General features: G+C 50.0%; 1 protein-coding gene across 3 annotated transcripts; it reads right to left on the reverse strand.

Annotated features, from left to right (window-relative positions):
• Positions 1 to 367: 367 nt before the first annotated feature.
• HADHB (hydroxyacyl-CoA dehydrogenase trifunctional multienzyme complex subunit beta) lies at positions 368 to 26,054 on the reverse strand. 3 transcript variants are annotated; one of them, XM_053250626.1, is made up of 16 exons: positions 25,838 to 26,054; positions 21,080 to 21,154; positions 20,271 to 20,312; positions 17,727 to 17,823; positions 17,503 to 17,547; positions 16,401 to 16,500; positions 12,586 to 12,673; positions 11,174 to 11,361; positions 10,184 to 10,364; positions 8,094 to 8,215; positions 6,958 to 7,037; positions 6,792 to 6,839; positions 5,708 to 5,795; positions 1,767 to 1,841; positions 1,121 to 1,285; positions 368 to 902 (listed from the first exon to the last, which is right to left on the reverse strand). In XM_053250626.1, exons 1-16 carry the CDS (start codon positions 26,037 to 26,039, stop codon positions 867 to 869), a joined length of 1,632 nt encoding a protein of 543 aa, XP_053106601.1. In that variant the 5' UTR covers positions 26,040 to 26,054; the 3' UTR covers positions 368 to 866. The 3 variants fall into 3 exon arrangements, with proteins under 3 accessions (XP_053106601.1, XP_053106593.1, XP_053106586.1); XM_053250618.1 differs by lacking the exon at positions 25,838 to 26,054 and adding an exon at positions 24,300 to 24,420; XM_053250611.1 differs by lacking the exon at positions 25,838 to 26,054 and adding an exon at positions 24,051 to 24,096.
• Between the last annotated feature and the right edge of the window lie 47 nt (positions 26,055 to 26,101).

Here is a 26,101-nt window from a genome sequence, read left to right on the forward strand (position 1 = left end):
TGATAAAGCTGCCCCCCCGCCCCTTCCCTCAAATCGAGGTTCACGAAGATGCAAAGAGGGCGGGGGGGGCGGGAGCAGCAGATCCCTCAAGGATTTTGAAAGGCGCAGCACTGCAAGGGGTTGCAGAAGCTGCTGGAGCTTCTCGTGAACAACTGAGTTAGACGGCTGGCTGGGGTCTGAGAAGGGAGGAGGCAGCTCCCCGTATGAGGCCCAGTTGCCTCTCTGCTGGCACGGCTGATGGACAATAGGCCTTCCCCTCCCAGATGTGATCTGTAGGGAGGTCGCTCTGCAGGAGGAAGCCTGGAGGAGACCCGGCCACACTTGGCACAAGCGGGAAACAGCTGCTACAATGAGAAATACCCCCGGAACCATTTCTCTCCTTTATTGAGGCTGATGAGCAGTGACAGACGCAGCATCCAAAGGTGTCAACAGCCCGCTTCCCAATGCTTCACAGACTTTGCCCTGCTTTCTCTTGGGGGAAACACTGCCTAGTTTGTTGGAGTTCATACTGCAAGTCCTCTGAAAAGAAAGCTAAGTTCCTCCTCCAAGATTACTTTGAAAGCAGACCTGCTCATCATGGAACATCTTCTCTCCTTCGGAATCAGAGTGCTCCAAATGCAAACACCCTTCTCCTAAGAGAAAAAGGGCTTATCCATTCAGAAGGCCCTTACTGGCATAAATGACTAGGCAGAACTTGGAAGGCTCTGGCTGTTCATGGTTAGTCAGCTTTCTCAGGCAACTAGAAAATATCTACAAAGGCCACCAGACGGTCCTTTCGAGGGAAGGACCAGAGATGATCTTGGATCAGTACATGGGGACGGCGTGGTTGTCTCTGGCAAGCTCCTCCAGTGCAGTTCTTGGCACTCCTACTGCGGGTAAAGCTCCACAATCATTCCGTGGCCCTGCAGGCAGAGAAGGGAAACAGGGGTGACTAGTGAAGAGGGTGGACAAGCACAAGCCACATACAGGGAAGAGGAAGAAGAAGAGGGGACTCTGGGGAAGGAGGGCCCGGCTGGTTGCTAGCGAGCCACCTCCTTGCTGCTGCCACACAAGAGGCAGAGTGACTGCCAACTGCCAGGCCGGCCACGGCCACGGGGAATGTGGAGAGGGCGCTCCTCACCTGTCCTCCAGCGGCACACGCTGCAACCAGGCCGTACTGGCCTCCCTCCTTCTTCAGCCGGTGGGCGGCTGTCATGACCAGGCGGCAGCCGGTGGCACCAAAGGGGTGCCCCAAAGAGAGAGACCCACCCCAGTTGTTGAATTTCTCCAGCGCGGGGGCTCCAACCTGCAAGGGGGAAACCAAGAGTAAGGTCCCCTCCCCTGCTTGTGCCATTACCTAACTCCACCCACAATGGGAAGGAGCATGTTAGGAAGAGCCATCCGGGAGAGCAGAGCTGACATCACTTCAGCCAAGAAAATGTGCCCAGCAAAGCCACATCCAGACCACGGCAAGAATAAATGCTCCCAACGTGGCTGGAAAAGCACAGGGCGGGTGGGAGGGAACAGGACAGTCTAAATTACACACATCCCATAGGCCAAGGGATCCCAGCCTTGGCCCCCAGATGATGCTGGACTACAACTCCCATCACCCCCCACGCCACAATGGCCAAAGGCTGACTTATAGGGATACAGCCTCTGGGGCAGAGGGATGACATGACACAGATGGGGGCGGGCGAAGGAGTCAAGCACAGGGAGGGGCAGGAAGGTCAGGGCAGGCTAGGCAGGCATGCAGCCAGCTAGAAGGGAACTGCCGATTGCGGTCTTACCTTCGACTTCCTGCCCATATAGTTCTGGGCAAACCAATCAGATTCCATCGCTTTCATGTTGGCTAAAATTTGCCCCTAGGGAGGAAAAGGGCAAATGGAAAGAAATGAAATGATCGGACAGTTAGGCTTGTTCCAAGCACATCAAGTCTGGGTGGAACGAGGCTGCCTTCTCCACCCAAAAAGAACACAAGAAGAGCGCTGCTGCAGGGTCTGGCCCAAGGAAGCCCATCTGGGCCAGCATCCCGTTCCACACAGTAGCCCACCAGATGCCTCTGAGCAGCCCAGAGGCAAGAGGTGAGGGCAGGCCCTCTCCCCTGCAGCTGGCATTTTGCGGCATTTTGCAGCATCTTGCCTCTGAGCCGGGAAGTGGCCTATAGCCCTCAGACAAATTCAAATCGAGGACTGGTCTATCAGTGGCTACTAGTCTAAGCCCCTTTTAAGGCCATCCAAGCTAGTGGCCATCGCCACATCCCATAGGTTAATTATGTGCGGTGTGAAAAAGTACTTCCTTCTGCCGGTCCTAAATTTCCCGACTTTCAGTTTCATTGGACCACCCCTGGTTCTAATGCTGTGAGAGAGGGAGAAAAATGTCTGTCCACTCTCTCTATTCCATGCATAAATGTTATGCACCTTGATCATGTCTCCCCCATAGTTGCCTCTTTTTCCAACCAAAAAGCCCCAAATGTTGTGGTCTTGACTCATAAGGATGGTGCTCCAGGCCCCTGACCATCTTGGTTGCCCTCTTCTGCACCTTTTTCAATATCCTTCCTTATGATCTCTAGCATGGAATTGGACTTTTTCAGAGCTGCCATGCTCTGAGTCAACACTTTCAACAAGCTGTCCACCATGACTCAGTTGGAACAGCTCTTGAGAAGACAAGGCTCATACCAGGGGAGGCAGCACTCCATGCAGTACAATGGGACGCACCCCCGTCCCCTGCTAGCATTCTACCTTCATAACAAGTTACATGGGCTATTTAGAATATATAGATCTTGTTTACTTGAAAGTTATGTCTTAGCATCAGTTGGCAGCTAATTAAAGCTTTTAAGCTCTGCCCTCCAAGAAAATTACAGAAGTGGGGTAGTACTCAAGTGTGCCTCCCCACTAAACCCCACACAAAACTCCTTAGATATCTGTTAGCAAACTCCTGTTCACAACACACCAGGTAGCAAAGCTCCCCCGGTCTGAGCCTTGTCTTCTCAGGAGCTGCTTCCAAATTGAGCCTCCTTAGGAATGTGGCCCCTCCCACAAGCTGTGACTCACCTGCAGCTAATCCCCATCCACTGTCTTTCTAGGCACAACTGAAACTGCCCTGTCAAGAAGAAACCTCTAGCCAGCCAGAAATCAAGCCCTAGAAAAGAGTATCCCTCACAAACCTAGTTGTCCTTTCCTCCCTTGTTTTCTTGTCGATTTGTTTCTTTAGTTGCTTGCTTGCTCTCGCCTTTGTTTTCTTTCCTAAACATCTGCTGCCTCCCCTGGAGGAAGAAGAGCCCTGTCTTCTCAAGAGCTGCTTCCAAACTCAGAAGAAGGAATGCAGGAGAAGCAATCTGGCTGGCAAGTGGAGGTTTACGTGAAATCACCTGGAAAGATCTGGCCAGCCAATCACTGCCTAGAGGGTTGTACCCTTCCTCATCTGACTCCTGCTCATGACCATTTAGAAAATACTGTGTGAGGCAGGCAACCACCGTATCCATTTTGCAGAAGGGAAAGGAAGGCCAAGCAATGCCGCCTTGCTTGACCCAAGCCAGGGGGTGGCCCTTCCATAAGGCAGGGTGAAACGGGGTCACCTCAGGCATGAGGAGAGAAGCAGGGGATAGGAATGTGCATGAACCTGTTCGTGCACTCCCGGGAGGTGGGTTTTTTTTTACCTTTAAGGAGCGGGGAGGGTGCTCATCCCTGCCCCACAGCATTTCTCCTGCCGGCGTTCTCCTCCAAATTGCTGCCGTCCCGCACCAGCGATTTTGGGGAGAGCGCTGGCGGGGATGAACACCCTCCCGCTCCTTAAAGGTAAACCCCCTCGACTCCGACCCAGTCCAAACTGGCTCGTGACCATCCCTAGCAGGGGACAGCAAGTGGCAGTGCCCCTGATGGGCCTCCCTCTCTCTACTGGGGCATGCTGTTCATTTTCCCCTTGCTGCCCTGCAGGGGTGTGCCTCTTCTTCCCCCAGTGATGTGTTCCCTGGCTGCTACCACCTGGCTTGAAAGTTATGGTCTGGGAGTGTTTCTTGCAGTGCCTCCTCAGCAGGATGTCCCGAGGATGTGAAGCACCTGACCGCAGACTGTGAGGGGTGTGTGTGCATCATACTGTCCTCTGCCTCAGGCAGGAACATGACTTGGGCCACCTCACTCCAAGGGCATGCAGCAAGTCTGTGGCAAAGCTCAACACTGAAGCCAGCCAGGATGTCACCAGCGCCTGTCACCAAGCTGGAACTTCTTGTTGGAGCCTCCCTGAGGCAGAGTGGGACTGTGAGCAGCCTGCAAAGGGAGCCTAGCACCAGCCTGCAGGTCAGCTCAAGATGCAAAGCAGGCATCTTGCCTAATGGGTCCTAATTTGGATCCCCTTAGTTATAGATCGATTTGGGAAGGGCGATTGGGATCAATGTTCCTTCTAATTCTTTTTAGATTTGTGTGGAATGAGATTTATTCTGGGCAGCAGTATCAATGCAGCGTGTGCACACAAGCATTCAGAGTGGGACCGTCCTGATTCACCTGAGCAAGTTCTAAAATTAACTGAGCAGACATTTAAAAAAAAAAAAACACTTGTGCATGTGCGTATGCACACACTCCTTAGAGGGCACACTGGTTGGGATAGTCAGTAATGGGCTGGATGAGGGATAACAAATTGAAGCTGAATCCAAGCAAGACGGAGTTGCTCATTGTGGGGGATCAGAATTTAAGGGATGAGTTAGATCTTCCCGTGCTGGATGGGGTTACACTCCCCAGAAGGAACAGGTACGCAGCTTGGAAGTGCTCTTGGATCCAGGCCTTACCATGGTATCTCAGGTGGAGGCTATGGCAGGAGCGCTTTCTATCAGATTCAACAGCTCCTTGAAGAGAACGATCTCAAAACAGTGGTGCATCAGCTGAGCTGGTAACTTCCAGGCTTGACTACTTCAATGTGCTCTACGTGGGGTTGCCTTTGTACATAGTTCAGAAACTTCAGTTAGTTCAAAATGAGGCAGCCAGATTGGTCTCCGGGGCAACTCGGAGAGACCATATTATGCCTGTTTTGAAACAGTCGCACTTGGCTGCCGATACGTTTCTGGGCAAAATACAAAGTGCTGGTTATCACCTTTAAAGCTCTGAACGGCTTGGTTCCAGGCTACCTTAGAGAGCGCCTTCTTTGGTATGATCCCCATCGCTCACTGAGGTCATCCGGAGAGGTCCGTCTGCAGTTACCACCAGTGTGTCTGGTGGCGACTTGGAACCGGGCCTTTTCTGTAGCTGTTCCTGGCCTATGGACTCCCGGCAGATATCCACAGTTTAGGCTCGTTTTCGGCCTTTAAGAGAGCCCTAAAAAGCTTATTTGTTTGGCCTGACCTTCCAAGGTTTGTAAAGTGTTTTTTTAAAGTATTTTAATTGGTTGTAAATTGTTTTAATTGTTTTTGAATTGTTTTGATATTATTTTTAGCACTGTGTTTTGAATTGTGTGTTTTTATGTCTTTTTAAAGTTGTACACTGCCCAGAGCCATTGGATGAGGCGGTTTATAAATGAAATGAAATGAAATGAAATAAATAAAACAAACAGTCTGCTGCAGTGGGAAGCAGGACGGCACAAGCAGCCCTCTCCTCCCCTTGGCTACCGAGACCCAGTCCAAGGTAGCTGGCCACCAGCTGGGGCATTCTGCAAGGCGCTGAAGAGAAGCAAGGAGGGCAGGTTCCTAAAGCCTCTTCTGCTCTGGAGGGCTGCCTGCCCCCTGCCCACCTTCAGGAGTACTTACAGCAAACGCCTCGTGAAACTCAAAGACATCGATGTCTGCCATGGTGAGGCCTGCTTTCTCCAGCACTTTGGGAGTCGCGTAGGTGGGGCTGCGAGAGAAGCACACCAAGAGTGGCGTTCAGGAGCTTGTGGAGTAAATGTGGAATGGAGGTTGCCCACCGCTTTCACTCAGAAGAGAGGAAGCCCTTGCTTGCTTGCTTGCTTGCTTGCTTGCCTGCATCCCCTGGATCCCATGGGCAGGGGACAGGACCATTTCGGCCCCCCACTGCCGAAGATACATCGGTTACCACTGGCGGGCCAAGTGCAGCATGGAAAAGCACAGAGGGCTTCCTCCAGGCCGTTTGCTTGCTCTAGTCCAGGGATTCTTAAGCTTGGTTCCTCAGATGATGTTGGACAACTTCCATCATCCCCAGTCACTGTGGCCAAAGAGGAAGGATGGGAGTTGTAGTCCAACAACAACTAGGGGACCAAGCTGGCAAACCCTTGTGCAAGACTGAGGCAGGGAAAGAGAGAGGAGACAACCCCGCCCCAAACACAAACACACACATGCAGGAAGGCTGGAAGTTGCTTCTGCCCTCGGCGGAGACTCTCACTGCCGTTCCTCCTTCACTGCTTCTGCAGCCCTCCGTGCCAAAACGCAGCCACCCAAAGGGCAACGTGGGAGTTGGCAAACCGGCCAAGAGCTTGACACTTGCGTGCTCCAACTTGGCTTGCCCCCCGAATGTCTGCGGGATGGGGTTGCTGTCGACATGGCCCCACCCTGTGGGGAGTCCCGTGGGGAGTGGACAAGCAATGCTGGGAATGTGTTCCAAGAGGCTCTCAGCTGAGTGGCTCCTGTCCCTGCCCCACACCCCCCGTGGCCTTGCCCTGGACACCCCAAGAGCATGTGCAGCTGCCTAGAACTGGGAAAGAGCTGCATCAGGAGAAACCATGCTTTGGCAGGATGGCTTTAAGCATGGCAAGAAGGCGGCATTTGGAATTATTCAAGGCAGGGCTTCTCCAACTGGGTCCGCAGATGCAGTTGGACTCCAACTCCCATAAGCCCCAGGGCCTTTGGCTTAAAAACCCAACAGTTTGCAACTTACCCGAGCAAGAGTTGGTCCTTTGGATCCTGGGATACATACACAAAATCCCTGCATGAGAGAGAGAGAGAGAGAGAGAGCGCCGTAAATGGTGGGCGAGAGAAGAGGCCAGCCGAGCTTTCAGGGGGCAGGGGCGGCAGCAGTCAAGAAGCAGAAGACATCCAGCTACCTGAGGTAGGCCTTTGGTTTGTAGCCCATCGCCAAAGCCTTCTCTTCGGACATCAACAGGACTGCCGATGCTCCATCAGTCTGGAAGAGGAAGCCCCACAAGCCCCATCAGGTGAGGGAGCAGAAGTTGCCAGATGCCGGCATTACAGCCAGGGGAAGGGAGGGGAAGGGAGGGGGCTTGCCAGTGAGAGCTGACACCTGCCCTTCCATTACGGAGCTCACGGGGCGTTTTGAACTCAACCACCCCCTTATGAGACGAATGGGCGGGGGCTCAGCTCTTGCTCCGAGTGAGCAAACTGGTGTGCCTGGGCTGCACCCCTTCAGACTGAAGCTGGGGGCTCAGGGGACCAAGCACGTCCTCCATCCACATTGCCTTCCCAGCACACGCAGAACTAGCATGTTCCAGAAGAGGGCTCTCGTCTTGCTTTCGAGGCAGGAATGCCCAGGTTTGTGAGCTCCACCGGCCATCCTGCAGCCCTGGCCCAGGCTCCCCACCTCAGCGGGTTTCATGGGAGGGCAGTGTTTTGAGCCAGGTCCAATGCCCTGACCGCAGCACGCCACCCTTACTGCCTGAGAAGCATGGCGTGAGCATCTAGAGGAGGAGGAGGAGGAGTGTGTTTACAAATGCAGATACACACAATTCATTCACAGAAGGAAAACCCGCCTGCCTTCACCTCACGGGTAGTGCCGTACTACAACTGACAACGTCAGCAAAGGAACGTCAAGCTGTTTACTCGAGTGTCTAGCTTGCCCAGTTCCAAGGGCCAAACACAGGAGGCAGTTCTTTTAATTCTGAATGTCGGACTTTGACTTCCTGATCTAATGGTCAAGCAAGATCCCTTTTCCCCCAACCATAAGGAGACTTTCAAGCAGCACCAAATTCCAACCAAGTCATGTGGTTATGCTGAAACAGAGGCTGAGATGCCCCTTGCCAACAGCCACTCCGGGCAAATGTGGTGCCATTAAAATGTATACATGTTAAAAAAACAAAAACCAACACATTTCACATACTGATTAAAACTGATCAGCTACCTTGCTGGCTGTAGGACTTTGGACTGTGATTTCCGCATCTGTGACCGACATAATTAAAATACAATCAAAATTACTTGTTCAAAGAAAAACACAGGTGCACATTACCAGAAAAGAGGAATTGGCAGCCGTGACAGTTCCATAAGGCTTGACAAAAGCGGCTTTGAGTTTACCCATCTGCTCCAGCGAAGATGGACGGACTCCATTATCCCGCACGACTGTGTCTTTGCCTACAAAAACCATGAGGCTGGTTAATTTAAAGTGTCTCAAATTCGCCCCTCTGCAGTTCCTGGCTCTGCCCTTTGTTTCCTCCCACCGGCTACCTCCTCTTCAACCTTCCTCTTCTTTCCAAGGAACTTCTTAGTCCAGTCCTTTTAGGTCAATTCTTAGCAAACAGCGGGGCGAAATCCCAAAGTTTTGAAAACTGGCACAGATGTTGAGGACACTGTTGTAAGTAACATACTAAAAGTCCTGATCGTTACAACTTGAGCACTGACTGCCATCTTGGATAACTGGCAGCCAAAAATAGTTTTTCACATCTCTCTCTCAAACCGTTGCTCCAACGGGAAAATGTTAAACATGAAAATTGGAGAGCATCAAATTCTCTATGAAAATGTGGTGCTCAGTGTAGATTTCAACCAACAGTTTTGCTGTATAGTGAAGGTTTCAGTGGAACACTATTTGGTAGAGGGGGAGGAGGAAAGACAGTGAGGGCCCAAGGACAGGTGGCCTTGAAGGAACCCTGGAGATCGATGCCACTGCCCAAAGGACAGCCACTCTTTGGGAAGAGCACCAACAGGTTACATGGCATCTCTTTTCCTAATGCTGTGAGCTGCTCCCAGCAGTACTGTACTGGAGGGGCAGGGTATAAACTTTTTAGACAAACAGGTGCTGTTTGGGAGCATGTCCATTAAGCGGAACTGCTGCTGGTTCCCCAGCGGGTCTGCCCTGGTTTGCATTTGAATGGCAGACTAAATGTTTGAGCACTGCAAGCTTCCCCTTAGGGGATAGGGCTGCTCTGGGAAGAGCATCGGCATGCTTGCACACAGAAGGTCCCAAGTTCCCTCCCTGGAAGCATCTCCTGCCTGCAACCCTGGAGAAGCCACTGCCAGTCTGTGTAGACAATACTCAGCTGGATGGATCAATGGTCTGACTCGGTAGAAGGCAGCTTCCTATGTTCTTGCAGTGGTAGCTTGGGTTACATTTCACATGTTACATCATTTTAATTTTGTTCTTGAGCCTGGCGAGGTTGTATACCTTTAAAGGGGTCTTCTCTTGCAACAGAGAGTTCACAAAATAGTTGATGTACTTCTTGGCACATTACATTAACTAACTAAAATGCTAATTGGCGCTCCCTCCACTTAGGAGTCGGTGAATTCAGGGTGGCTGCTGCCTGAAGGAGAAGCACTGGACTGACTGTGGAGTTGCTGCCCCACAACATCCACATGAAAAAAGTATCTAGAAGTTTAAGAACACCAGAAGCTTTTGTCTTCCCGTCCCTTTTATACATGGGTCTGGGCAGGCGAGAAGGGAGGCACATTATTTAAGCACTCCGTCTTGGTGTAGTGGGGGCAGACTGACTCTAACTCTGGGTGGGGGGAAGCCTCTAGTTCACATGCCCCCCTCCCCCAAGGACCACAAAGCCTATTTCCCTACTTAAACATATATAAGTGGAACCTCATTTTTATATTTGCCTGCTAGCAAAATAAAGAGGAGACCGAAGGAATATTGCTCTTTTTCGGTCAGAGGAACCCTGTAGGCTAAGGAGCGGTTGGTGGCAGCACTACAATCTACCGGAGAGTCTTTTTAATTAGTGTTGAAGCCAGTCAGCCCATGAGACTCAGAGATGTGTGATTAAGCTATAGACCCCTCTCAGGTGGGCTGGGCTTGAGTTTGGGGTTTGTTACACTTGGTGTAACAAACAGGGAAGTTACATGAGCCTGGAGAGAGGTTTGGCTGGGTGGAGGTTTGTGAGGAAGGCTAGTGGATTGTGGAGGGGGGGATGAAAGAGGGCAGGGCTCTTGCTTGCTTGCATAGGCTCCCTTTAAAAGAGAGGCGGCCCTTCCTTCGACAGCAGTCCACCTGATGAGACCCATTCCAGGGCAGAAATCTGTGTCTCCCTTCTCTCTCTCTGGCCACGCACACTTCTGAGGGCATTGCATGGGCTTCCCAGGGCTCCCTCTGAACAGCCGCCTTACCTGGCACTTTGAACGCCACCAGGTCCGTTAGGAGCCCCTCGTCCTGGGCTTTCTTGGCCAGGCTGTGTGACCGCAGGGCGTACTCATCTTGCTCCAAGCGGGAAATGGCAAAGGCAGCGGCTAGCCGGTCTGCCGAGTGGCCCATGGTCTCGCTGGTGGAGAACTCGGCCACTGCTGGGAGCTGGAGGAAGCCAGAGAGTGCTTGGTGGAGAGGAACTCACCCATACACAGCCCCTGTGCGGCATCGCCAGAACTCTGCAACTTCATGATTCCAACGCTTCCTCTCCCTCCTTCCTCATCTTTCCTCCTCCACAACAGACCATCCACTTCCTTCTGCCATCCATGCCTGGAGGGCCCCAAGCAGTCCTCACACCTCCAGACCTGCTTCATCCTTCAGCCAAGTCCGGAGTCCCACCATCCCTCAACTTTTAAAGCCATCCCTTTGCCCCCACGCACCCCCCCCACACACACACATTCTTTCTCCCGGCCCTTCACTGCCACTTTTCCTGGTTGGTGGCTGGGCATTGGGCAAGTGGCCCAGCTTCAGTCTGACTGCTTCTTTTGCAAATTCCTCGTCTTTATGATTTCTGGAGACTGATCATAATTTCCATTAAAATTGCTTTAGAAATTGTATCAGGTCAAAGATGCAATGCACTCAGCCTCCCAGCCCCAGGAGTCACCCTTCGCCTTCATCCCTTCTCTACTTGGTTCCACTCTGCTGATCCTCTCTCCTGTTTTAAGCCGGTTAGCAGGACTCTCAAGGAGACAGAAAAACTAGGAGGGGAGCAGTGTTCTCTCTCGTTTTTTTTCATCTGTGTGCGGAATGAGTTTTGTTCTGGGTGGGAGTATCAAGGCAGTTTGTACACACCTACATTTGGAGTGGGGCCTTCCTGATTCAACCTGAGCGGGATCTAAAATGAACTGAGCGGACATCCAAAAACTTGTGAGCGCGAGCACGCCTTAGAGGGAACACTGGAGGGGAGTTCTTACCTCGGGAGAGAAGTAATCTGGACGGATCCTGGAGATCAGAGACAGTCTTTGGCCCAAGGTCTTTGCCCTGGTGAGGCCAAGCATCGTCTTCCTCATCTTCCTGCTATGTCTGATGGGCACATCCGACATCAGCTCGACACCACCGGCAACCACCACATCACTTTGGCCAGATGCAATGAGACCGACCCCTACAGAAGTTGCACGTCAGCTGGCACTACAGGCAGAGGCACTTCTCCGAAGACAAATGCTGCTACTGCTCCCCCTCCTCCAGCATGGGAAATAACACCCCCCTCCACCTTGGCTCCCTTCTTTCCACTGTGCTTTAGGTACCCCCCAGACGTTGCCAATCTCCGCCCCCTCTCTTACACTTCATTACGGAACTTGTTAATCACTTTTCAGATGCAGAATACCAGAAGCCCTGGACAATAACCCCACAGCACTAAAACCAGCACAGAAGCAGGGAGGGTAGAACGTCTGGAATTCTCCTCCACAGCCAGTAGCAGGTAACGGGGGGGGGCAGGGGCACCAGTTTGGGCGGTCTCTCTCTCTCCCTCCCTCCCCCCACTGCCTGAGAGCCGCACTGCCTGCAGGCTAGCCATTCATCAGGTAGAGCTGTGCAGGCTCAGCTGGGGTAGCTCCTCTCTCCCTCCCCCACCCGGGCCGTGCTGCCTGCAGGCTGGACCTTCATTAGGTAGAGCTGCACAGCTAACTGCATAACCCTACCTGACGAATGGCAGCCTGCAAGAGGCAACGTGGACAGCTCTTGGGCAGGATTGCGGGGGGGGGTCATCTGAGCTGCCTCCCTTGGGGCCTTCCCTGGCTCATTAGGATGAGCTACTCCTGCCCAAAGCACGCCCACGGCACTCGCTCACTTCCTTACCTGGGAACCCCTCCCCAGAGCCCAAGTCCTCCCATCCAAGCAGACCCCTTGCTCACTCTGTCCACAGTTGCTAAGACGACTTATTCCTTGCCCTTCAGCTATTCTCACTGCAAGTGTGCACTGCTTTCTTTTTGCATGTTTAGACCTCAGTCTCTGTGTTCCCTTTGCTTCGCTCCCCCAATTCCTTGTCTTGCTTAGCAGATGGGCAAGATCCGACTCAGGTGGGGGAGCAGCAATCCATTAAGACGCCCCCTCTGAACACTATTAGGCCCGTGGCTGAGAACCAAAGAACCAATCGACTGACAAGCAGCCACAGGGACTGAAGAGACTTCACAGAAGCCTGCACGCCTGGCTTGGGTTCAAACCTCTGCATCTGCTCCTGACCAAAAAACAACGGCCACCAGTGGCCACTTCAGAGATTGTGGCCAACATCCTGGGACGCTCTTGGGGACACTCCGTGCAGCCAGTATGCATCCCCCCTCCTCATTCAAGGCTGTGCACACTACCGACACGACCCCGGCGGGTGACATACCTGTGGTCATCGCCTGGTTGGAAGAGATGCAAGCCATCGTGACCGTGTGAGCTGGGGTTTTGTCCGAGAAGCCTGCTCCCAAGGCAGCCTGCAGCAGGGCACACAAAACGAAGGCCGAGTCACACGGCAGCGGGCATCTGCCTGCACTTCTCAAGGCACAAAGGGCCTTACGAGGTGTGGCGAGCTTGGCCCTGCAAACCCCCGGCGGGTTGGCTGGACGGAGAGTCTGGGTCTTGCCAAGGCCACTTAGCAGGCCCCCTGGCTGAGCAGTGACTTGAACCGGCTTCAAGGGCTTTTCAAGCCCACCAATTGCTAGCACGACAGGCCCAAGGCTGTCACTCCTTCACCACTACGCAGGAGTAGGTTGGCTCAAACCGGATCAAGTTGTCTGTCTGCCAGCAGACCTCTGGACCTGCGCTTGCTGACTTCATGGCTGCTCTGGTTCTCTGCTGCTCTTCAAGGCAGAGAGAACCAGAGCGTGGTTCTAGTGGAGAAAAGGCCTGAGCCTCAGAAGTGTCGTTGTCATCACAGTTTAATGGAAGTGACTGCGGGGTTTGGGGCGGGACCGTGGCTCCGTGGGAGAGCACTGCGTGCAGAGGGGCCCAGGTTCAGCCCCCGGCAGCCTCTCCTGTTGAAAACATCTCAGAAGGCTGGGCTGGCCGAAGACCTGCGGGGTGGGGGGTGCTGCCAGTCCGCAGACCATGCTGTGGGCCAAGGGTCTGACTCATGAGGAGGCGGCTTCCTCTATGTGCCTGTGACGCAGCAGGGAACTATCTGAGCAACAGATCCCTGGGTACACATTGCTGCAGACAAGCACTCCTTAACTGACACATGGCCAACTAGGCTAAAGTTCAGAGCACAGCTGGAAGCGGAGTTTTGAACGACAGGACAGGTTTTCTTGGACGGCAGATCAGACAACTGAGCAAGAGACACACAGGCGGCGACAGGCAGAACAAGCTTTGGGAGGAACGCGGCAGGTTGCGGCGGGGGTGGGGTGGGGGAATATTGCAGACAAACCTCGCTAACTGTGGACCTGGCATCCAGTTTTGCATATCCATGGACAGGTAATTGCCACCCAATCTCAGGATATATGATAAAATCCAGCAATTAACTGGTGAAAACTCGCATATGACCTTCAAGGTCATTGCCACCCTCCATTTTGAGGACAGGAGCCATTTTGTAGCTCATTTCTGTGAAAAAAGTGGGGTGTGTGATATTTTGCAGGAACCCCCCCTTTTAGGGCTTGGGGGGTATTGCTGGACAACTGGGGTCATGCAGAGCATGGTAGGGAACCCCCCCCCAAATCTCCCCCACTTCCAGTCCTTTTTGTCCCATTTTTCGCTGCCTCAGAAACTTAACCTCCCAATTGCAATTGCCCTCATGCCGGGTAACATAGGAACATAGGAAACTGCCATATACTGAGTCAGACCATTGGTCTATCTAGCTCAGTATTGTCTTCACAGACTGGCAGCGGCTTCTCCAAGGTTGCAGGCAGGAATCTCTCTCAGCCCTATCTTGGAGATGCTGCCAGGGAGGGAACTTGGAACCTTCTGCTCTTCCCAGAGCGGCCCCATTATCCCCTGAGGGGAATCTCTTCCAGTGCGCACACATCAAGTCTCCCATTCATATGCAACCAGGGCAGACCCTGCTTAGCTATGGGGTCAAGTCATGCTTGCTACCACAAGACCAGCTCTCCTCTCCATGCCACCCCTCCCCCGAGGAACGGAACCACCACGGATAATGGGGTTTTTCTGTATTTATCATATGTCCATACTGCCTGACATATACATCTCCATAGGGTGTACAAAGTTAAAACATAATAAATATTAAAACAATATAAAACACTTAAAATTAATAAAACAGATAAAAACAATCTTGGTGGGTAAGAACATATTAAAATTTAAAATTTCAGTTAGAAGCCTGGGAGAACAGGTACATCTTGAGGGTCTTCCTCAAAGCAAACAGAGAAGGAGATGCTCCTATTTCAACAGAGAGCGTATTCCAGATCCCCGGGGCAGCCACAGAGAAGGCCTCGTATGCATCTGTGTGTGAAAAGGCTGCAGGTGAACCTGCTCTCACTCCCACTATCCTGTTCCAGGGTTGAATGGCCTTTGAGCCTTGGCATCCAGAATAAATGCTTTCAGTAGTCCCAGCCCCACTGAGGCACTGAAGGCTGCCTTCCCCTCTCTTGCCCCCAGCATCCTTCCTCTCTGCCCCACTGGACTTGTGCAAGACCATCCGAGTGGCCGCTACCACCAGCGCACTGGCGCAACCCACACTTCTTCAGCTTGAGGCATGGCACTGGCTCATGCAGCTAACAGCATCCACTTGAGGCACACAACAGGTCCCACCACAAGCAGATCCACAGGGCCAAGTCAAGAAGACAGATCTGGCTCAAGAAGCAGAGCAAGGAAGCGGGACGGGGTGATCTCTGGCAGCAGAAAGAGCAGGAGGCAGCGGGCACCTCTGTGGACCACACACCAGGCGTACAACTGTTCATCCACACCTGGCTTTTCACCCCAGACCGGCTCACAAAATAGCTCACAATGAAGACCCACAACAGAAATACAGTATCAGTCGTGACAGTATCAGTTTCTTTGTGTTGCTAAAACGGGTTAGTTTCTTGTGCACTTTGTAACTAAAACCACCTGCCAAACCTTAATAAAGGAATTTAAGAGAACGTCTTCTTCGCCACGAGCACCGCCCCCACCCTCCACCCACGCCTGTTAAGATCATCTGGAGAGGTTCTTCTGTGGTTGCCGCCAACTTGTCTGGCGACTACTCGGGAACGGGCCTTCTCCATTGCTGCCCCTGGACTTTGGAATGCGCTCCCTGTTGAAATAAGAGCCTCCCCATCTCCAGCAACTTTTTAAAAGCCACTCAAGACACATTTATTCACCCAGGCTTTTAGTTAGATTTATGGTTTTAAACGATTTTAATGTTAATGGTTTTAATGTTTAAATGATTTTAATTATTTAATTGATTTAGTTTTGAATTTGTAATTGATTGTAATTGTTTTTATTTTGATGTAAACCGCCCTGAGCCATTTTTGGAAGGGTGGTATATAAATCAAATCAATCAATAAAAAGAGCATCTGTATGTTCTGGCTGGCTCTTTAGGAAGCTTCCTAATACCAATTCAGACCCTTGGTCCATCTAGCTCAGTATTGTCTACCCAGACTGGCAAGTGGCTTCTCCAAGGTTACAGGCAGGAGTCTCTCCCAGCCCAGAGATGCTGCCAGGAAGGGAACCCGGAACCTTCCCTCTACCACTCCTGGAGGGGAATCTCTTACAGGGCTCACTCCCATCCAAATGCAAACCAGGATGGACCCTGCTTAACAAAGGGGACAACCATGCTGGCTACCATGAGACCAATTCTGCTGCTCCTCAATAATTTTTAAGAATCTTCACAGTGGATTGTGTGGATTGCAAAACATGTAATAAGTGTGGATTGCCCATCCTTTGTCCATGGGGAGAGAAGGGGCGAGGCACAGCCTCATGGGTGCACTGCACTGAAGCCCTCTGCAAGTGTGAGGACAACCTCCTCCGGGCTCCACACTCCAGAGGGGGGTTGAGGCTTGCCAGGGCTGGAGGGAGGCTTGTCATGGAGAGCGCATGGATGGGCGTCCTGCTCCTAACAAACACCACACATGTTCCGACAACTGCAGAGAGAGGGACAGCCCTGGGGGTTGCAAGACACGTCCACATGAGCCAGACTGCACCACAAGTCAGAAAGGCCTCCTGCTCTGCCCCACCCCTACAGAAACGCACCATCCCAGGGGAGCTGCCCAGAGCTTCTTCCACCATTCAACCTACCTCTCTAGCCACATTGCTCGTCTTCACCTCCTGGATAACGATGCCGAACACAATGTAGTCAACCACCTCCTTTGGCACGTCGGTCCGGTGCAACAAGCCTCTGTGGGAAGAAGCCAGAGGAGGAAATCACTGTATGCAAAAGCCAAAGGAAGAATATTACCAGCAACCAGGGTGGCCTGTAACAGGAGTTCCTAGATGCTGTTGACTACAACTCCCATAATCCCCAGCTGCAATGGCCAAAGGAGGCAGAAGGTGGCAGCAAACAGGGGAGGCACCTGGCCAAAGCTACCATTGGGTCCTCAGGGCTCTTTCATGACAGCCAGTCCCATCGTGGGCAAGCAAGGGCATCAGCAGGGCTTAGGGGATCATACAACACATTTGGATGACACACTTTAACACTTACTGTTGGCCCAGATGTCAGCCATTGACTATAATCCCCCTGTTGAAGGACTATTTTACACACTGCTCAAAATGCATTTCACAGATTCAGGGTTTTGGTTAAAGTTGGGAAAGACTGTTTCATGCTGCTATAGCTTGAAGAGAATTCAAACACACACACACACGCCAGTAAGCAGGAAAGATTCTAATGGATCTTGGCTCAGACAGGAAAGACTCTTGGACTAGTGGCAGAAGATTGAGACTCTGCATTTCTGTCTCCCACTCACTCACTCCTTAAAGCTCAGGACAATTACAGCCTTTAAAAAAATGTTTTTTTAAGGGCAGGACTTTCCAGTCTTAAATCTACCAAAAATGCCTCCGTGTCCACATTTATTTGGTACCCTGAGTGTACTAGACACTGTACAGATCACAGAAATCACACGACTCTTGCTGTGAAGGCAATTAATCTGGAACAAATGGGACAAGGCTGGAATGGGGGGAGAGGCTGGGGACTGGCAGATCCATAAGGCTTAACTCATTCTACAAGGGCAGGGAAAGGAACAAGTGGGTCAGGTAAGACTGCGCTGAGGAAGCGGTGCCCGTTCCAAGCACAGGAACAAGAGCAGGGGGATAAAGCAAAGGGGGCTCTTTTAGTTGCGAGATAGCCCTCCCCGAACACAACCACAGTGGCGTGTGCTTCATTTCCAGCTAGTTCACAACTTACTGCAATGCTGCTCTGGCCAAGTCATGTGGCATCAAATCTGCATACCTGGAGATCAGAGAGAAGAAAAGGTGGACAGTAATATCTGAAAGGTGTGTCAGGTTTTATTGCACAGGTCATTTCAAAGTGAAAATTAAACTCTGAGTTTAAGAGACCCCTTCCTTATCAAATGGAGATTCTGCCCAGTTGTTGTAAGTGGTTACGCCAGTGAAAGACCCAATACTTACGAAGTTCCGGACTGCAAAAACGGAATGCGAACACCATCCACCACCACCACGTTCTTCACCCCATTTTTGGTTAAAGTTTTCTTACTCTTGGGCTGAACTGCACAATAAAGAGAACGTTAAATCATCACTAGAGAGTCTGCAGATCTGGGGCAAACATTCTCCTCAGAAATGAAAAAGCAAGCATTATTAACCCTGCTAACCAAGCAAAGAGACACCTTTTAAAGTGCCGATTCTCTTATATTGAGCAGGAGGAGAGCAACTGGCCCTATCCAGCTCCAACACAGCATCCCTCCAGTGGCTGTTGCTGGTGTCTACCTTAGGTTTCTTTTTAAACTGTGAGCCCTTTGGGGACAGGAGACCATCTTATTTAAGTATTTTTCTATGTAAACTACTTTGAGAACAGTATATATAATATCCTGAATAGTAGTAATAGCATTGGGGGAAATCAAAAGCAGAGTTCAAATCCCATCAGTCACCAAATGTCTTGGAAACATTCCTGCTGTCAGAGAGAGTCGGTATTTAGCACAGCCCAGTCTATCTGAGATAACATTCATGCAGCTCTTTGAACACTAAAAAAACTTCTTTAAATGTGTTAAGCATTATTAGTAGCTACTCTCCAAAACTTAAAAATGTAGAAATCAAGGTTAAAAATATGCTCCTATGTGTACAGAGAACCACAGCATTGGGGGGTGGGAAGGGGGTAAAAGGCCTGACAGGTACTAAACAATACAGATCTAGAAACATACAGCAATTTTCAAGCTGAGATAGAGCCTCTGCATTAATTAACAGCACAGAGGTCCCAAGGAGGCAAATGAAGTTTGAACCAGAACTCAGAACATTTACAAATAAAAGTGTGTGTGTTTCAACCAGAAGATGGTTTCTGTTCTATGAACACTTGTGCCTACCAGAACACCAGTTTCTATGCTTTCTACATGGGGTGAGACTGCAGCCAGCACACCAGTGTTCTTAGAAGCAGGATCTAAACTGTGTGATGCGGGACACAAGTGCCCGTCTTATTGCCAATACCCAGGTCCCCTTCCACAAAGCCGGTTTGCTTTTGGGGAAAGCATCACATTAACCCTGTTTCCCCCAAGCCCCCTTTTTGTTGTTGCTCTTCCAACGTAAGTTTTGACCACAGTCAATTTAAGGCTGGGCTCTAAGCAAATACTTACTTGGAATCAATGGGATTTATTTCCAAGCAGGTGTGTAAACTGCACCAAGGATTCATTCCTCTGATTAAATCATTAAATTGTTTATTTAAAATGTACTTATTAAATATTTATTTATTATCCATTTATTTAAATTTAAATAATAAAATCATTTAATTAAAACGTTAGATAATTTATTTCTCTTATGAAACCATTTTAACACAACTACACTTTCAGAATTATTGCTGGGAAAAAGATATTTAGCAGACATGGCTCTGACTCTGGAAACATACAAGCCCCAGAAGAATGACTGAAACATACATACATACACACACACACAGTTCCCTTTTAGAACCAGCTTGAGCTTCTCACAGCTTAAGTACCTAAAACAATAATTTATACTAGCTTAACCCACGCAGAGCATCTGTGTGCAAGTACTTGATTGCTCCCCTCACACACACACCCGCCACAGCCCCCTCACCTCAGAGATCTCCCCACCCTCACCTGATCCGCAGTCCTGCTCCTCCTCCATCCCATTGCTCCATCCCTCTCACGCCTCTTGGTCGCAGCTGCAGCACTGCCGGCACCAACTGGCCAAGTGGCAGCCCTCTAACCCCAGAGACCTCCTCACCCTCACCCCACTCCTGCTCCTCCCTCCAGGAGCAGCAGCAGACCAGACCCTTCCTCACTGCTGCCACTGCCTTGGCCGCTCGTCCCCCTCAGGTCGCTGACAGGCCCGGGTTTGCTGCTTGCCCTTCCTGCTTTCTCACTTCTCCTCCCTTCTTCTTCCTCTCTTTCTCTCCTCCGCTTGCTGTTCCCCTCTGTCTTTCTTTCTCTCCCTTCCAGAGGTAACAGATCTTGTTCATCTTGTTTCCTCATCTAATTCACACAGTAGTAGCCTCTGTCTCCTCAAGAGTTTCTTTCCTCCCTCTTGACCCCCTCTGCGCAGACCCCTGCCCACTATCCTTTTATTTTATTTTTATATATATATATATATATATATATATATATATATATATATATATATACATACATACACACACACACACACACACACACACACACACACTGATTCTTCTCTCCTCTACAATCAAACACATCTTCTGACCAGTAACAGTTGCATTCCAATGGACCTTAACCATCACAGGCTCCTCCTCCCTATCTGCATATGGAATCCCCACTGCCCAATCACCACGGTGCTTCTGCTCTGTTACTGCCGATTGGTAAAGCAGCATGTGGGCGGGGCTTGCCACATACTTCCTTGGCCTTTTATATACATAGAAGATAGATAAAACAGCCTTCACTTAAAGGGAAACCATTTCATATTCCAACTTAGGAGGTAATTTCCGAGTGCAACTGCAATTTAGTTATCAACTGCATAATATTATTGCTTTACCTGCTGTATGTAACTGCGGTGAACAGCTGAGGGACCTCACAGCTGAAATACAAAACAAACAAACAGAAAAACATCTAAGTGTAAAAATTAAACTATTCTCCCCACCCAACACCACAGATGATCTAAGTTACTAAAGATAAAAAGGGAACCACATTCATGGAGGATCTGTCTACCAATAGCTCTGTGTGATCTCTCTGGGTTCAGAGGCAAGATAGATCCGAATATCAGTTGTTGAGAAGGAATAGCGAGAAAGGGCTATTTTACATATCCCACTTCTGGGCCTTCAGGAGGCATCTGGTCTGTGGGAAACAGGATGCTGGACAATATGGACATTTGGTCTGATCCAGCAAAATTGTTCTTAACTTAGCATGTATGACCTACAGCAGCAGAAGAAAACCAGCAGAAAACAGCTCCTGGAGAGGATTTGGATTTATTTATTATTTATTATATTTCTATATCGCCCCATCTGTTAGCTCTGGACAATTCACAATAAATCAAAGATGTAATCAATTAAAACCAGTAAAACAATATAAAACAGTTTTTAAATAGTGGAAGGCCAGTCAGTCTGTTATCGTGACACTAAAGGTTGAGGTCACCTCCAACATTCAGAGGCCTATTGAGTGTGAGAGGTTTTCCTGGCCTAAGCACCACTGCGTGAGAGGAAAGGTGGATGCAGAAACTCCGGGTGTGGCAGATGGTCAAATGTAGGGGGTTTCTAAAGAAACTGAGTAGCTTCAGGCAGGACAATTTGAGTGGCATCTTTTTGTTCTTGTACAAATTTGATGACCCACGAAAGGAACCACACTTACAGAATCTGGCAGCCCATGCTGAAGCAGCAGGAAAGGTTCTGACAGCACAGGTCAACATAGATGTCATATTGAAATCTGAAATAGAAGAAACAGGTGAGAAAGTTAGTAATTCATCATGACTGGCTTGTTATTTGTTTGTTTGATTGATTTCTAGACCATCCTTACAGAATAGCTCAGGGCGGTTCACAAATATAACAAAACAGTTAAAATCAATCAATGATTGGAAACAAAGATTATAAAATACAATAAAGAAGCTAAAAAAATACAATAAAGATTTTAAAATACAATAAAGAAGCTAAAAAGAAAAATTAAATAAATAAATAAATAAATAAATAAATAAATGTATGTTATAAAAACCCAATACATTAAGAACCCTTAAAACAATTTAAAAACCCTGGAAGGCCAGGACGAACAGGTAGGTCTTTAGGGCTCTTCTAAATGCCAATAAAGAATTAAAATTACGGATTTCTGCAGGGAGCACATTCCACAGTCTAGGAGTGGCTATAGAGAAGGCCCACCTTTGGGTTGCCACCAGACAAGCTGGTGGCAACTGGAGTTGGACCTCCTCAGATGACCTTAACGTGCGTTGGGGATCCTGCAGAAGAAGGCGCTCTCTAAGGTAACCTGGACCCAAGCCGTTCAGAGCTTTAAAGGTAATAACCAGCACTTTGTATTTTGCCCAGAAACGTATCAGCAGCCAGTGCAGCTGTTTCAAAACAGGCACAATATGGTCTCTACGAGTTGCCCCGGAGACCAGCCTGGCTGCCTCATTTTGAACTAACTGAAGTTTCCGAACTATGTACAAAGGCAGCCCCATGTAGAGCGCATTACAGTAGTCAAGCCTGGAGATTACCAGCTGGTGCACCACTGTTGGTCATCCTCCTCAAGGAATGGACGCAGCTGTCGAATCAGCCTAGGCTGATGAAAAGCACTCCTGGCCACGACCTCCACCTGAGATATCAGGGTGAAGTCTGGATCCAGGAGTACCCCCAAGCTGTGTATCTGCTCCTTCCGGGGTAGTGTGACCCCATCCAGCACAGGGAGATTTAACTCATCCCTCAGAGTCTGAGCCTCTACAATGAGCACCTCCGTCTTGCTTGGATTCAGCTTCAATTTGTTCTCCCTCATCCAGTCCATTACTGCCTGTAGGCAGGCATTTAGGGAGCGAAGGCCATTTCCTGATGAAGCAGATGAAAGAGAGAAATAGATTTGGGTGTCATCAGCATACTGATAAAACCCAGCACCAAATCTCCTGATGACCTCACCCAGCAGTTTCATGTAGATATTGAAAAGCATTGGTGACAGAATGGAGCCCTGAGGGACTCCATATAACAGCTCTCGTTTAGAAGAGATCTAAATCTGGGATGTGCCCGAGAGATAGAAGCGGAACCACTGCAAAGCAGTGCGTCCTATCCCCAACTCCCCCAGGTGACCCAGAAGGATACCTTGGCCGATGGTATCGAACACCGCCGAGAGATCCAAGAGAATCAACAGAGTCACACTCCCTCTGTCGATTCCCCAGTATAGGTCATCCATCAGGCCGACCAAGGCTGACTCAACCCCATAGCCCGCTCTAAAGCCAATTTGAAATGGGTCTAGATAATCAGTGTCCTCCAAAATCGCCTGTAGCTGGTCGGCCACCACCCTCTCGATCACCTTGCCCAACCAAGGGAGATTAGAGATTGGCCTATAACTATCCATCACTGAGGGATCCAGGGAAGGCTTCTTAAGAAAAGGTCTAATTATTGCCTCCTTCAAGCATGGAGGCACCCTACCCTCCCTCAGCGATGCATTCATGATATTCACCAGGCCTCCTTGAATAATCTCCCTGCTAGATTGAAGCAGCCAAGTCGGGCAAGGGTCCAGAGAACAAGTGGTGGACCGCACCGCTCCAAGCAGCTTGTCCACATCCTCAGGAATCACAGATTGAAAGATTAATGTTGGGCTTCCAGCCCAGACAGCTCGGCCATCTAAACAAGTCAAGGTCACAATTCCCCCGTCACTGCCAAGTCTTTACACAGGGCTCTGGCAAGCAGGGACCAATATGAATACTACAAATATTTATATACCCTTTTGACAGGAGTTCCCATAGAGAAATAAATAAATAAAATGGTTCCCTGTTCCCAAAGGGCTCACAATCTAAAAAGAAACAGACACCAGCAACAGTCACCGGAGGGATGCTGAGCTGGGGATGGACAGGGCCAGTTGTTCTCCCCCTGCTCAAAAGAAGAGAATCACCACTTTAAAAAGGTGCCTCTTTGCTCAGTTAGCAAGGGACACCACCTCAACTCAGGCAGAATGTGGTGGCTGTTCTTTCTCCCCAGGAAAGATGCAATCTAGCTTCTTTAGAATAATTGCTAAAGAGGTTTCCCTACATTTTGTGACCCCCATCCAGCATTTTTCCCCACACTGGATTTTTCAGTTTTGCTTGTGATGTTGTATAAGCAGTATCCCCAAGTTTGAATCTTGCCTCTGCAACAGATTTGCTCAGCTAATTATCAGCAATATGGGGATAACGTAACCCTATCGTATGTGGTTGTTACAAGGACTTCAACAAGGTAACATATGTGCAGCACTTTGAGCATTCTAGACATGCTGTATAAAATGTGAAGCATCATTAGCAACTCTGAGACTCTCCCTTCTTTCTGTTTGTTTCTCACTGTCAGTGTTTAGGCTGTAAGCTTCTTATTACCAGGAACCAGTTTGGGTTTTTCCCACTGGTGCTGGAAAACACCATCTATGCCAAGGGTCCAGCTTGGGGGCAGGATCTCTCTAAAGCCACTTGTTTCCATATAAGCCTGCCTGTGCTTTAAGTTCATGTGGGGAGACCCTTCTTCAGTTTCTCTGGCTACTGAGGTCAGGTGGCTAAGAACTGGGAGGGGAAATGTTGGTGGGGAGGAGAAGGAGAATGATGTACCACCAATAAACCATGGAGGAAGAAGAGGAGGAGGGGAACCCAGAAGTGACTTACATTGTTTATTCAAAAAAATTGCCTGGCGCATTTCAGGCCTCCAAAACTCTTCTTTGGAGGCAAATGTTCTTGTACGAGCATTGTTCAGAGACTGTGTTTCACATCTAAAGGAATATCTTCATACAAGACAGTTGAACAATAACATCTGCCTCTGAAAAACATCTTTTGGGGTTCAAAAAGCACCAGGCAACTTTTTAAACATTTGAACAGTTTACTGTCACCTTTATAGCACCTTCAGGTTTCCCCCACCTTTCTTTCCTGGGGTGATGAGAAGGCCTCCCTTTCTGCAGCAGCATCACATCCGTAGAATACTCTCCTTAGGTCTGCATACCTCATGCTGATGTTTATTGCTTTTCTGCATCAAGTCAGACTATTTTTATTCATCCAAATATGTTAATACAGTATATGCACTGTACAGCCGCTGCACTGAATTCCATTTGAGTCTTAAACCAAACTGGATTTTTATAGATCACTTTACCTGCTGTTGTGCCTCCCTGCCCCCCCCAACACTTATTTATGGTTACATGTGTGTTATTTTTATCTTTGTGATCTATCCCAAGCATTCTTGAGGGGTGGAACAGACTTTATTAAACATATATTACAAACCAGAAATAAGTTCAGTCCATGCTAAGCAGACAGAGGGGGCTCTCTTTGTGGCTACAGCTCAACTGTGGCGCATGTGCTTCCATTCTGGGGAGGCCTGCTGTGTCCTCCCTTCATTCTCTTCCAGCAAGCATTTGACCTGCTGGGCTTGTGAATTTTAAGGTTTCCAGCCATGTTATTATTTTACTTATGTATTTCAAAGATTTTTACCCCATTTATTTTCAAAAGGAACTCAAGGCAGCTCATAAGAAGGGGAAAAAACCAATAGTAAACACAGCACTAAAACCATCAATTCAAAGCATCCCAAACAGCAAGGAGGAAAGCCCCAAGATGTGTAGGTTTTGAGAGGCACAACCAGCACCTTGAACCATGCCCAGAAACACACCGATAACCAGTGCAACTGATACAGCAACAGACTTATGTGTGCTGAGTGCCTGACAAGGCACTCTGGACGAGTGCAATCTATAAAGGGCCTTCAAGGGCAGCTCCACACAGAATGCACTACAGCAGTCTAAGCGCTGAGGCAGGCAGGAGTCACTGTCACCAGGCCTGCCTGGCTTCCCCATCAAGGGGCACAGCGGGTGCACCAGCCTTACCTGGGCAGCAGCCTTTTGTCTATTTCTATGGGGCTTGGGCACTACGGTTAGGGTGTTTCAGGGGCAGGCAACCTTGGCCCTCCAGCCGAGTCCCCTCTCCCAGGAATTCCTAGATGTTGTCGACTACCACTCTCAGAATCCCCCAAGCAAAAGCCACTGCAGCTGGGGATTCTGGGAGTTGTAGTCCACAGCATCTGGGAATCCCTGAGAGGGAACATTGGCCTCCTGTTGCTGTTAAACTGCAACTCCCAGCATCCCCAGCCACGCTGGGGATGTTGGGAGTTGTAGTTCAACAGCAGCTGGAGGGCCCAGGTCGCCTGCCCCCGCATTCGAGGCGCCTTGGGCGCTTTTCCCCGCCAAGAGGCGGGACACTGAAGGCTCCCCCACCCCGCGGGCAGAGACCCTTCTGAGAGAAGCCTCCTCCTACCCCCCCACGAAGCCTAAGCCCCGCCCATCACCCGTCATCACAGCCGCCCTTCCCTTTCCAAAAAGGGAGGCGGTCACCCTCTTTATCCGCACCCCATTTTCCTCCCGCTGTCGGGACTCGGGGACAGGGGGAGCCCCGCTGGTCCCGGCGGCCGCTCTTACCTTCTCCTCTTCCGCAGCAGCGCCTAGTGCTCCGGCCAGCGCCCCCTACTCGCGCCTGACACGCCGAAGCCCCGCCCCCTGCTCGGGAGGTCCTTTGTCTGCGGCCACTGTCGTATTCTGGGGCCATCCCAAGAGCTGCCTGACCCAACGTGACTCTTTTCCCGAAGCACCTGAAGGGATTCTGGGGGGAAATAAACCTCATGAGGCAGGGAGGACGTGCTCCCGAGGAGAAAAATGAACAGCGAGGACTCTGGCGGCGGGACG

The sequence above is a fragment of the Hemicordylus capensis genome, chromosome 1 (assembly GCF_027244095.1).
Source record: "Hemicordylus capensis ecotype Gifberg chromosome 1, rHemCap1.1.pri, whole genome shotgun sequence".
In the NCBI taxonomy this organism is placed as follows: Eukaryota; Metazoa; Chordata; class Lepidosauria; order Squamata; family Cordylidae; genus Hemicordylus; species Hemicordylus capensis.

Coding starts and splice junctions, on each gene's coding strand:
- HADHB (XM_053250626.1), bottom strand. CDS start 26,039: ATGAGGTTTATTTCCCCCCAGAATCCCTTCAGGTGCTTCGGGAAAAGA. Junction 17,548..17,726: donor TTTTTGCAGTCCGGAACTTC/GTAAGTATTGGG, acceptor TCTGATCTCCAG/GTATGCAGATTTGATGCCAC. Junction 1,286..1,766: donor ATATGGGCAGGAAGTCGAAG/GTAAGACCGCAA, acceptor TCCCCCTTGCAG/GTTGGAGCCCCCGCGCTGGA.